Consider the following 12,273-nt stretch of genomic DNA (forward strand, 5'->3'; position numbering starts at 1 on the left):
ACGTTTAAAGTCCGGATATAATTGTAATATTTTACTTCATAAGCAATATCCTCTCTAGAAAGGCCAAAGACTTAGGGCCAAAATAGACTTTTAAGAAAAACAATGTTACTGAAATCACAAAACTATGTTCACTGGAACGATATAAATAATATTTTGAATATTTATTTATTTTGAATAAGTAAACTTCAATTTCATACACACAATGCGGAGCAGCAATAGATCCCAGTGGACTGTAAGAAATGTAGGAAAATTCTGTAAAAAAAAGATCAGATATACAAGTCTTCATATAAACAACAGTTTTCTTTATTTCAATCTAAGGAATAAAAATACTTATCATTGCATTTCTGAGGAACAATAGAGCACATACTATATACATAAAAACACAATGCTACATTCGAAACTGTGTCAAAAAGTTTTACAGAAGTTCGGAAAAATTAATAACAAGTTTAACCTACTGTTTCTTCAACTTGAACAGACCCAAAGCTGCATAATTACTATTTTACATGGGAAAATTAAACAACATTTTTTGGCTTTCACCTTCAGCCTATCCCAATAAAATGACCCATCTTTTCACAAACTTGTTAGAGTTTCACACAGCTGATGGCTTCAGGTCTTGAGTTTGGATGGAAATGAACATTTTTTGTTAAACTCAATAATTACCATTCCCTCTAGTGCCGAGTATGGCTAAAGATTGGGGGGGTGCAATGTCTCTGGGGGGAGCTGAATCTATTTAAACACAGGCACAAGGATAATTACTAGTCTAGGAGGGTACCAGAGACCTCACCCATGTGTCTCCATCTGGAGCAAGCTTGCCGTCAGGGCTGTACTTACAAACCCACAATCATGCTGACCTCAGGGCTGCTCCCTTCTAGGCCTGAATTCAACATGTTCAAAGGTTCAGACCACCTCAGAGTTACAGCCCCCCTGTGTCTGTATTTTTGTACATATTAACATTTCTGGGATTTATTTTACCTGAAGGAATGCTAAGAGCTGGGAGGTAGAAAATATGCTCAAACTTTGGGTACAATTATCGAAAAGCACAAAAGCATCTTATTATGAAGCTGCTATTAAAGATAAATATAAACAACGTCTTGTGATGGCAGTCCTTCCAAAGATTTACCTTTTAAAGTTTATCCGGATGTAAAACACATAACTAAAGTAATCCATCAACACCAACAATAAATCCCATATCCTATGCTTTTGTAGTGTAAGGTTTTTTGTGTGTCACAGAAGGTCTGTATGTATAAATCTTATCGCTTTATCACACAGGAAATTTCATCCAGAACCAGGAAGTAACAGCTACATAAAGAGTTGAACTTTTTTGAACCAGTTTGTGACTTTCATTCTAAACACTGTCGCATGAGTAATGCTGCACGGTTTGAGCTACTTACTTTGGTGGAATCATGCAATGAAACACAAAAGTCACTTCATTAGGTACACATAACACATGTAGAAGAGGATTTATCTTAAAAATTAATCAAACAAATACTGAATAAGTTTCCTGTTTGGTTTCACAAGAACGCCACAAAACAGCTTTACTTACAATATGTACAAGAAGTAAGACGCAGTGCGGTAGGTGTTTTTCTGAAGTAGTTTTAAGGCAAAGCTAAGGATATGTTGTGTTAAGAGAAAAACTGTGCTACAGCCAGCCAAGACTTTCGCTCCAACTTTAAGGTCCCATTGGAAAGCACAACAGTTTAAACTTCCTTTATTCAGCTCTTATGTGCTTCAATCAACCATGCATGTGATCTCAGCAGTGGAAAACTCAGTTATAAACCAGTCTCATTCACTTTGGTAGGACCTCTAGAAAAAGAGCAAAAGATAATGAACTTGAGATTTTTGTAAATCTGATCACTATTCCTAGTTAGTAGTTGTGACTAAAATCTGTCTAACAATGTTAAAAAATAATGCTCAAATACTCAAAAAAGGTTGGCAGAGGAAACAAAATACAGCATAAACCTTTGGTCTGTGAAAGCAGGAGCAAAGAAAAAGCAAAAAATAAATAAATACTGAGCTGTGAAAAACTTTGTAGTATGTGAAGTTAACCTGTACTGACCATTTATGACCAAAGGAATAAGAATGAAAAGCTAACAGGCTGCTGGTCCCTATTTCTAACAGTAGGTCGCTATCAACATAATGTTTCTGGTCCTTAAAGTAGAGTCTGTAATTTACCATTGTCCTCATCTGGTGAATAGTGGAGGGGGTTGTGTTGGGTTTATCCCTGTAGGGGAGGCTGGGGGAATTGACTGGCTCAGTAATACTACAAGCCCTGATCTGATATTGATTCAATCTTTAACCCTGTGTGTGATGTTTGTGTTTAACTGTCCTCCTCCCTTCAGGCAGAATGCCATCGCCTCAGATCTTTTTAGGCTTGCGACCCAGATGGTAATAGTAGGTAATGGTGACAACCATGAAGAACACCCGGCTGAGGAGGAGGAGCACAGCAGCATTGGAAAGGGCACCAACCTCAATCAGGGTGAACGATGTCACTGAAAAGACAGAACAATGTTGACTTGAAAGAAAGAATAGACTAGGTCAGTGATTCCCACGTAACATCACCCTTCAATAACAAGCCATGACCCAAATCTATAAAAGAACTAAAAACTCTCAAACATAATCAATAAAACAATACGGTATTTTAATTGTGAAATAATAAAAGTGACAATAACATATATAAAATACCTGTTTTAATATATTTCAACTTGAAAGTACAACAAAGTGCTTTGAACAAGAACCATGAGCAAACATGTGGCAGTCATTTCTCTATCTGTACCTTTTTCCTCACTCGCTCGACAAACAGAAGGAAATCATCAATTTCATGTCAATCTTCTTAGAAACCTATCTTCATTAGCAATAAAGATCATTAACACTAAACAAAACACCGACACACAAAGAAAGTGATAATGAATAGCCTAAAAATGTAGCAGAAAGTAAAAGAGCATTAAATGATCAGACTGCATTAGATATGTGACTGAGAACAAAATGTAATGTGGACCAAAAGTGCAAAAATAATGATTTACGTCGGCATGTGAAGTGGAGCAGCACAATAAACTTTCATTAGCCTAAGAAATATGGATATGTTTGTGACAAGGACCAAAAAAGTTTGTGTGACAGTGCCCTCACACAGGATAGACAGGCTGAGTCATCAAAAAACAAAACCAAAAAACAAAACTATCACTGTCCAGGATTCACAGCGTCAGTGTTTTTTAAGCTTTTTGGCACGGATCGCAAACAACGTTTGGTTATTTCCTGTATTTCTGAATACTGCAGTTTTTTATGCAGGTAATTTGTTTAATTTAGTTTGTGATTTTTGATTATTTGGGGGACAAAATGGCACAGGTGGGGCTTGAAAGTTCACCTTTGTTCAAATGGGAAATACCCAAAACGTTTGAGAACAACTGTGTTAGGGAAACATACAGCCCTGTGTTCAGCATTCCTAATTTGTGAGTTGTGATTTCCTTCTGCATGCACCAGATGGCGCTGTGACAGCGTTCATTTGCAACAGAACAAATAATAATAAATTACCTATATTCCTATCAAAAATCAAAATGTACATGTTTTACACTGTGGACAACACTAAAGCAGACATTTTTAATGAGGAAAGATCTTCACCTAGAAACTGCACAGCAAAGTAGCAGGCCTCACTGAGAAGAGTCCACTGGATGATGACCTTTTCTGCTGTGTAGAGGCCATTCCACATGATGAGGGCGAGGCCTGTGAAAAATAAAAGACAGTGTAAAGAAATCTAAAGATGAATAGACAGAATCCTGCTCAGGCACAGAGCTGTTCATCTGGACCAACATGAGGAAGCTGTGGAAACTCATTGATTCTGATAAAAGGCTAAAGCTCCATTACTTCCCTCCCAGCTCTGCCTCTGATTGGCTTTCCCGCCCACACATAACAGTGATGCTTACAAAGCTGATCATAGCTGGCAGGAGACTGCGTTCCCCATCTGTGTGGCAGATGAGAGCCATCCATGGCCTCTAAATGGAACTTCTTCTCCAAAGACATCCTCGTGTTTCTTCACTAATCCCCATAGTTCTGCTGACATTTGTAATATAGACACTGGTCCAGTGTTGGCTTTAACATTTTAATTCTCTTTGAGCAAGTATAGCGATTAAACATAAGGTTATTTTTAATCAATTTGTGTTTCTACTCTGACAATTTGTTGAGCTCTTCATGAACTTCTTTACTGATAACATTCTAGCAATTCCAAAAAAGCTAATGCCCCCTGCAGGAGTGCTCAATATTTTCTTAAACAAAGCAGCTCCTGAAATAACTCCATCATGTAGTACCTAATTTACATACAGTAGTTTCACTCCTATTGGTCTATTTGAGCTGACCTCAATGGTTACTTTTTGGGCTCGCGAGCTACTTTTTACCATCGACAGCTCTTCATGATCAACTACGTTATATTATTATTACTATTAAAAATTACTAAACAATTATTCAATATTTGTATAATATTAAGGCAAGGCAACTTTATTTGTATTGCGCATTTCAAACACAAGGCAATTCAGTGTGCTTTACATGATTAAAAAGTGCATCAGAAAACATTCAACAGTTTTAAAATAAATAAGAACATTAAAACAGCAGTAAAAACATTAAAAATCTCCCTCACAGTCATACACAGTACAGAAAAAGAGAGCCTTTAACTTGAATTAAAAATGTTTTAAAGAGCTGACTTCAGTTTGTTCCACTTCTTTGTATTAAAATACAAACATAATATTGAAACAGTAACACATAAAAACTGAGTTTGATTAATATATGTATATATATATATATATATATAAAAATATTTTGAAAGTGCAAAGCACCAAACATAGCTGCTCACTTCATCAAAAACCCAGAATAAAAAGCTTGTTTTTTGGATCATATTTTACAGCCCATCACAGCACAGAGACTGCCTTAGTAAAAGTAACCAATGATCTTCTTTTATCCTCAGAGGGTTGGTCTCAGATCTGGTACTCAGTGCAGCCTTTGATGCAGTGGATAATTATTTATTTCTGCAGAGACTGGAAAGTAAATTTGGGGTTAAAAAAACGGCACTAGGTTGGTTTAAATCCCATTTATCAGACAGAACCCACTCTGTTCATGTTAATAATCTCTCCTCAACGCACGGCAGAGTTAATCGTGGAGTTCCACAAGGTTAAGTTTTAGGACCAATGCTATTTACATTATATAAGCTTCCACTAGGTCAGTGGTTCTCAACTGGTCTCACTCTGCGACCCAATTTTGCCACCGTCATTAAATCGCGACCCACTTTTTTTTTTTAAACATAAATCTATATATTTGCTTGTGCAATAAGCATTTCAGAACAGGCCTGTCAAAAGAAAGAAGAACTGACGAAGCGGTGTATCAGTCTGGTTCCAGTAAAAACTAACCATAAAAAGCTGTGAATGGACTGATATGCAGACGAGGGGCAGTGATGAGGAGAACTTCATGTGGAGAAATAAACTTATCAGTTCAAACACGGAAATCTGTTAAACCTAACATAAGTATAGTAATATATACTGTATATTGGGTGACAGTGGCTCAGTGGTAGAGTGGGTTGTCCAGTGACCGAAGGATTGGCTGTTCAAATCCCGCTCTAACCGAGTCATTGTTGTTGTGTCCTTAGGCAAGGCACTTTACCCACATTGCCTTGTATGAGTGAGTATGAAATGTGCATGTATGTTGGTGGTGGTCAGAGGGGCCGTAGGCGCAAAATGGCAGCCACGCCTCTGTCAGTCTGCCCCAGGGCAGCTGTGGCTACATTGTAACTTACCACCACTGGTATGACTGTGTGAGTGACTGGTGTGAATGAATAATGGTTTCTGTAACACGCTTTGAGTCTCCTCAAAGAAAGCACTATATAAATCCAAGCCATTATTATTATTGTTATTATAAGTATAGCATCCCGCCTACATGCCCGTTCTGATTGGCGAGTCATTTGAAGGGCACCCTCATCAAATTCTCCTTCTTAACCAGGGTAAACCCAAAGTCATTTTATTTGGTCCAAAACACCTCAGAGAGAAATGCTGAGGAGAGATTATTACCATGAACAAAGTGGGTTCTGTCTGATAAGTAGCATTTAAACCAACCTAGTGCTGCTTCTTTAATCCTAAAAACACTTTCCAGTCTGTGCAGCAATAAATGATGATCCACTGTATCGAAAGCTGCACTGAGATCTAAGAGAACCAGAAACGAGATAAACTTTCTGTCTGAGGCTAAAAGGAGATCATTGGTTACATTTACTAAGGCAGTCTCTGTGCTGTGATGGGCCTGACTGGAAGCTCTCGTATTAATTGTTCCTAAGTAGGTGATCACATAGTTGACCTGCAATGACTTTTTCAAGATTTTTGGAAACAAAAAGAAAGTTGGATATTGGCCTATAATTGGACAAATCACTTCGATCAGGGGTAGGTTGTTTAAGGAGAGGTTTGATTACAGAGCTTTTAAAAGTCTATGGCACATAACTTGTTACTAGAGATGTGTTAATCCAATTCACCATATTAGTTCTAAGTAGTGGAAAAACATCTTTAAATAGTGGAGTTGTGATTTGATAGTTAGTTAGTACCCTATCGTCCAGGCAGAACACTCCGCTCTCAGTTTGCTGATCTACTGCAAGTTCCAAATGTGTCTAGAAGTAGAACAGGAGGCAGAGTGTTCAGCTATGAGGCTCCTAAATAGAATTAAATATATAAAACGTCTCGAGATTCGTGCCAACCACAATGTGTGTAACATAAACAATAATGCAAAAACGATTAGTCATGAAATTGATAATGTTGACTACAAAAAATTGCCCCAACGCATCGTTTAATGTTATAAATTCATGATAAAATCAGGCCGGCGGCCGTTTTCTGCTTCATTTTTTATGTAGTACAAAACATGAACTGCTGCAATCCAAAATGGAGCTTGAAAGGTTCAGCACCCTCTTGTAACTTAAAGAATGAGAGAGTAAAGTTGCTCAAATCAAGCAGTGTTATTATTTATGATGTTCTACATGATACAGTATATGATACACCACTGGATACATGTGTCTGATTGTCCTGTATCGCCTTCTTTCTGCCCTCTGGGAGGCGATACAGGACAATCTGATCACATACCACCAGATTCATCAACAGTTTCTTCCCAAAAGCAATCCACTCACTAAACAATAAACACCAGCATCACTACTTATATAACAAGAAATGAAATACTGTCTCTTTCTGAACTTGTGCGTGTATATTTTATACCATGCACTTTTATACTGATGAACTTTTTATACCAATGCACTTTTATTCTGATTAACTTTTATACTGATGAACCTTTTATTCTGGCAGGCTTTTACCTTATGTTGTTTTTTATGATAACTGTGTCTGTTCTGGCTTAAATCTTTAAGTGTGCTTGAATGTTGGGTGGGGACATTTGCAATTTCGTTTTACTTTGTACAATGACAATAAAAAGGATTCTGATTTTATATGGAAGATACGCTTTAACATGGAGGGACACACTAGATGGCAGTTGTAAATCATTAAGTTAGACACAAGTAGGATAGAATAAAAGGATGGAAAAGCATTTAAAAGTTCAACAACGTAGATTATGTCATTAAAAACCTCTAACAACGTTATTCTGCCTTCAGTGAACAATGAATGCATGCACACTCAAGGCGGCCAGTGGATGCTGATTTTGTCGGGGAGGAGGGAGTAGATTGGAACAAAATCGCTCAATCCACCGCTTTATATACAGATAAGCGTGCAGTTATCGCGGTGTTTGCTCGTTCACTTTGTCAGCCGCTTGTTTTCTCGGTGCATGAGTCTATGGGTCACTGGAGTTTTTTGGCACTTAAAATATTTGTATATTATGTAAATTATATTAAGAATTGGGAAAACTGTAATGAAAACTTTTGACCACTAGGGGAGGGGCAATGCCCCCCATAAACTACGCGCACGGCTCGAGGGAAGCAAACCTACCACCACAAGAGTCCGAGAGGACAAAACCACTCTTACCACACATAGAATTATTTCCTTTTGTTCCACTGAATTTAGTCAAGTAAGGATATTTTTATGCCATTTGCTGTAAACTGTAAATTCAAATAAAGTTCCTATGCAAGGGAAAAATCTTACTGAGTAAGAAACAGCCAGGATCTGACATAAATGATGCACATGATTTCCATCAGAAGGGACAAGACTGGGCACATTAAGATGTCAAGTAGGTACACCATACCACCAGGGCCTTGTGTTGTTCATATTTTAAAGTAATCTTTTAGAAGTGGCAACATTTAACCCTTTATTGGAGCCACATCATGATATTTCTATCATGCACTTCTTTTATCACTTTCATTCTTTTTAAAGTAAAGTTACCTCTACTGACACCCGTCAGAAGTTTTTATCCTCACATCCTTTTTTCTTTAAGGATCGTGGGTTGTCCATAACAGGTCTTTAACAATAGTAAACCTTCAGATCACCTATCAGCAGAGGTGAAAGTAATGGATTACAAGTACTCACGTTACTTTAATTGAGTTGTTTTTATGGGTACTAGATACTTAAATCTGTTTTAAAATAAGTGAAGTAATTCAATACATTTCTGAAAGTAAAAGTAAAAAAGTGAAAGTAACTAGTAACTTGTACTTTGAGTACCATTTAATTGAGCTGCTTCTTACTTTTACTTGAGTATTTATGTACTTGACTACAATTTTAATCAATTATAGTACTTCTAATTGAGCAGGATATATCAGTACTCTTTACACCTCTACTGTCTATCAGTAAGTAAATACAAGAAAATATTAAATCGGGGCTTTCGCCTTTAATTGGCCATGTAATGTTGTGACGTACATGGAATTTGTCCTCTGCATTTAACCCATCCCTGAGGAGCAGTTTTTATTAGGCTTTTAATAAAAACTGAGCAAAATTAGTACCATATAGTGTTATAGCAGCACTCTGCTGCATAAACATCAGAGAAAATAATATCATAGTCGCTCTCTTTCTTGGTATGTGGCATTCCCCTCTCTCATTAGTTAATGATCAGTGGGTGACCTGCTCCTAGTGGTAGTCATGTTGTTCCTCTCCACAGATCCATTATGGAACCTGCAACCATCTTACTGGCAGTGATGTCTCACACTAGACTCATTAAAACTCACATTAGATACACCTTCTCAGAGAGCAGATAGCGAAGCAGAAATTTCATAACTCCATATTTATGACTACTGTCTGCCTGTTGTCAATGATGTGGCACAAAGATAGGGAGAGTGGTGCTTTATTTACAAACAGACTGAATGAGGAGAATAACTACAGTGTGTTTAATGTCCCACTGACCAGACCTAAACAGGAAGCCACATAAACTATGACCAGTGGTCCCTGTATTGACACCATGCCCCTATAGAGAACTCTAGATTAAAAACTGAATTAAAATGGTGTGTGTGTGTGTCTGTGTTTGCAGACACAAGGAAAAAATATGGAGGCTGAGCTCTATATCCTCTATTTACTCTCAGAGTAAGTCTGAATTCTAATGAATGCTTTAAAAGCCATTAACACAGTAAAAGCAGAGCATGTTTCTATTATGTGTACACAGCAAATATGAAGACAGCACTTTAACGTCATAAAATGCCCTCATTCCCAAAATGCATGTGACGAAAAGGGCATTAGATCACATAACTTACTGAGCAGTGCTCCGCCATAGAGGCGGACTGAGAGGCTGGTGTTGGAAAGCTCCTCCTCAAACACCAGCTCATAGAGTTGGTTGGGAAACACCAGGGCCTGCGCAAAATAACACAGAAGCACAATGCAGCACTGTCATATCTGCACAACAGCTTTTTGTGTGTCATAAACTCTTCCTGTTTTGAAAATGGTCTCGCTATAGACACCCTGAACACTGAAGTTATAGAAAATGTGGATAGTATGAAGGAAAAAGATGAGAAGAAAATGTAAAACAACTCAGTGTTTATCTCAGGAATGTTTAGTGGCATCAAGAGTGTGTGACCCATCACATTACGTCTTTCAGTCACTCTGTTTTTACAGAAGCTAGTACAGTACCAGTCGGAAGCATGTATTCATGTGGCAGCTTAAATAGAGTTGTCAATTATGGCCAAATGAGTATGTGTTTGAAGGTTAAATGTACAAAGAGGTGTACATACTCTGTGCTCTGTAGTGTTATTTCCCTGGTTTAATTCTATGGGACATGCCCATTATAAATTGCATGTTTGTACCAATGCGGCTGTTTAGGTAGAATCTGATAAAAGACAAATTTGTAACATTTCTTAGTGCAGGGGTGATTATCTTCAGTGTGTGTGTGTGTGTGTCCCTTTAACTGCGAATGAATAAACATAACATGTATGAGTCAGCAGACTCAGAAAGAAGTCAGTGCTCAGCTGCTTCACTCCAATAGTTCAACATTTTTGCCTTTCGCACATAGGTTTTCCCTTTTGTGCACAGATGCGAGTGAAATAAAGTTGTCACATAAAGCAAACAACTCTTTGGTGTAAATGAGATAATAAAACAATGCAATGTATATCAGTGGTCCGTGTCTGCTTGGCTATGTGCGCGCACGTCTGGTGCATGCTCATGTAGCTACTCAAGCTTTTCAGCGATTGGCTCTGGGTGCACACGTGACTCTAGATCGCAACAGTGATTGGCTCTAGTGGCTTTGCTTTGCTGGCGGTAGACAATTTTATGAAATTATTCGTTAACTGTAGCATTACAGTACCAACAAATCTGACGTCGCACAGCTTTGAACCAAGATCCATACATGTTCAAAGTATGAGGTTTGTCTGTCCCTGAACACCAGAGATATTTGAGCCACAGACACACACACACACAGACAAACAGACAGAAATTCATTGCTTTAATAGACAGATGAATAGTCTTAAGACCACATAGCAACTGCAGTGGTTCCCAAAATTTTTTTTGTATAATGTACACCCTGAGCTTTGTAATACACCAGTCCCCTCTAGTTTTTGTTGTGCATGTGTCTGCCTGAACTCTCTCCCATGCCTGTGAATTTCTTCAAAACAACAGCCTGTTCGAGGACTTCCAGTCAGGTTTTAGAGCTCAACACAGCACAGAGACTGCTTTAGTTAAAGTAACTAATGATCTACTCTGGGCTTCAGATGAAGGACGACTCTCAGTGCTGGTTTTATTAGATCTTAGTGCAGCTTTTGACACTATAGATCACTATATTCTACTAGAGAGATTAGAGAAATTACTTGGAATCACAGGGACTGCCCTAAACTGGTTTAAGTCCTACCTATCTGATAGGTACCAGTTTGTACACGTGAATAATAAGTCTTCTGTGTACACTAAAGTAAGCTACGGGGTTCCTCAGGGCTCTGTGCTAGGTCCAATCCTCTTCTGTATCTATATGATCCCCCTTGGTAATGTTATGAGAAAATACTCTGTTAACTTTCACTGCTATGCTGATGATACCCAACTGTATGTATCAATGAAGCCAGGTGAGACAAATCAGCTATCTAAACTTGAGGCCTGTCTAAAGGACATTAGGGCCTGGATGGACCAAAATTTTCTTCTTCTCAACTCAGACAAGACTGAGGTCATTGTACTGGGCCCACGACACCTTAGAGAAACCTATGCTAGCCTAACTGCTCTAGATGGCATTACTCTGGCACAAAGCACAACTGTTAGAAACCTTGGGGTTCTATTTGATCAGGATTTATCCTTCAACTCTCACATAAAACAAACTTCAAGAACTGCCTTCTTTCATCTCCGTAACATTGCTAAAATCAGATCTATCCTGTCTCAGGGCGACGCCGAAAAACTAGTCCATGCTTTTGTTACCTCTAGACTGGATTATTGTAACTCTCTTTTAGCAGGCTGCCCGAGCAAGTCGCTTAAGACACTTCAGCTGGTTCAAAATGCTGCAGCACGTGTACTGACTAAAACTAGGAGAAGAGATCACATTACTCCTGTATTAGCCTCTCTGCATTGGCTTCCCATAAAATATAGAATAGAATTCAAGATTCTTCTTCTCACTTATAAAGCCCTAAATGGACAGGCACCAGTCTATCTCAAGGAGCTTGTAGTGCCATACAATCCCCCCAGAACACTACGCTCTCAAAATGCTGGCCTACTCGTTGTTCCATTCGTCTCTAAAAGTAGTATAGGAGGAAGAGCTTTCAGTTATCAGGCCCCACTTCTCTGGAACCATCTACCAACTACGGTTCGGGGGGCAGACACCCTCTCTACCTTTAAGGTTAGGCTCAAAACATTCCTCTTTGGTAAAGCTTTTAGTTAGGAACCAGCTCATAGCTCATAATTAAGATGCAATAGGCATAGACTGCCGGGGGGGAAGGATCTGGCA

General features: G+C 38.4%; 1 protein-coding gene across 3 annotated transcripts in view; it reads right to left on the reverse strand.

Moving 5' to 3' along the window:
- Window positions 1–393: 393 nt before the first annotated feature.
- The window catches only part of LOC114466230 (tumor protein p53-inducible protein 11-like), a 70,110-nt gene continuing 58,230 nt past the window's right edge, over window positions 394–12,273 (reverse strand). For all 3 annotated transcript variants that reach the window (XM_028451828.1, XM_028451826.1, XM_028451829.1), the window contains exons 5-7: window positions 9,620–9,716; window positions 3,613–3,714; window positions 394–2,489 (exon numbers count right to left, since the gene is read on the reverse strand). In XM_028451828.1, the coding sequence (XP_028307629.1) occupies window positions 2,356–2,489; window positions 3,613–3,714; window positions 9,620–9,716 (333 nt within the window). In that variant the 3' untranslated portion in view covers window positions 394–2,355. The remainder of the gene's footprint in view (window positions 2,490–3,612; window positions 3,715–9,619; window positions 9,717–12,273) is intronic.

The sequence above is a fragment of the Gouania willdenowi genome, chromosome 6 (genome assembly GCF_900634775.1).
Source record: "Gouania willdenowi chromosome 6, fGouWil2.1, whole genome shotgun sequence".
Lineage (NCBI taxonomy): Eukaryota > Metazoa > Chordata > Actinopteri > Blenniiformes > Gobiesocidae > Gouania > Gouania willdenowi.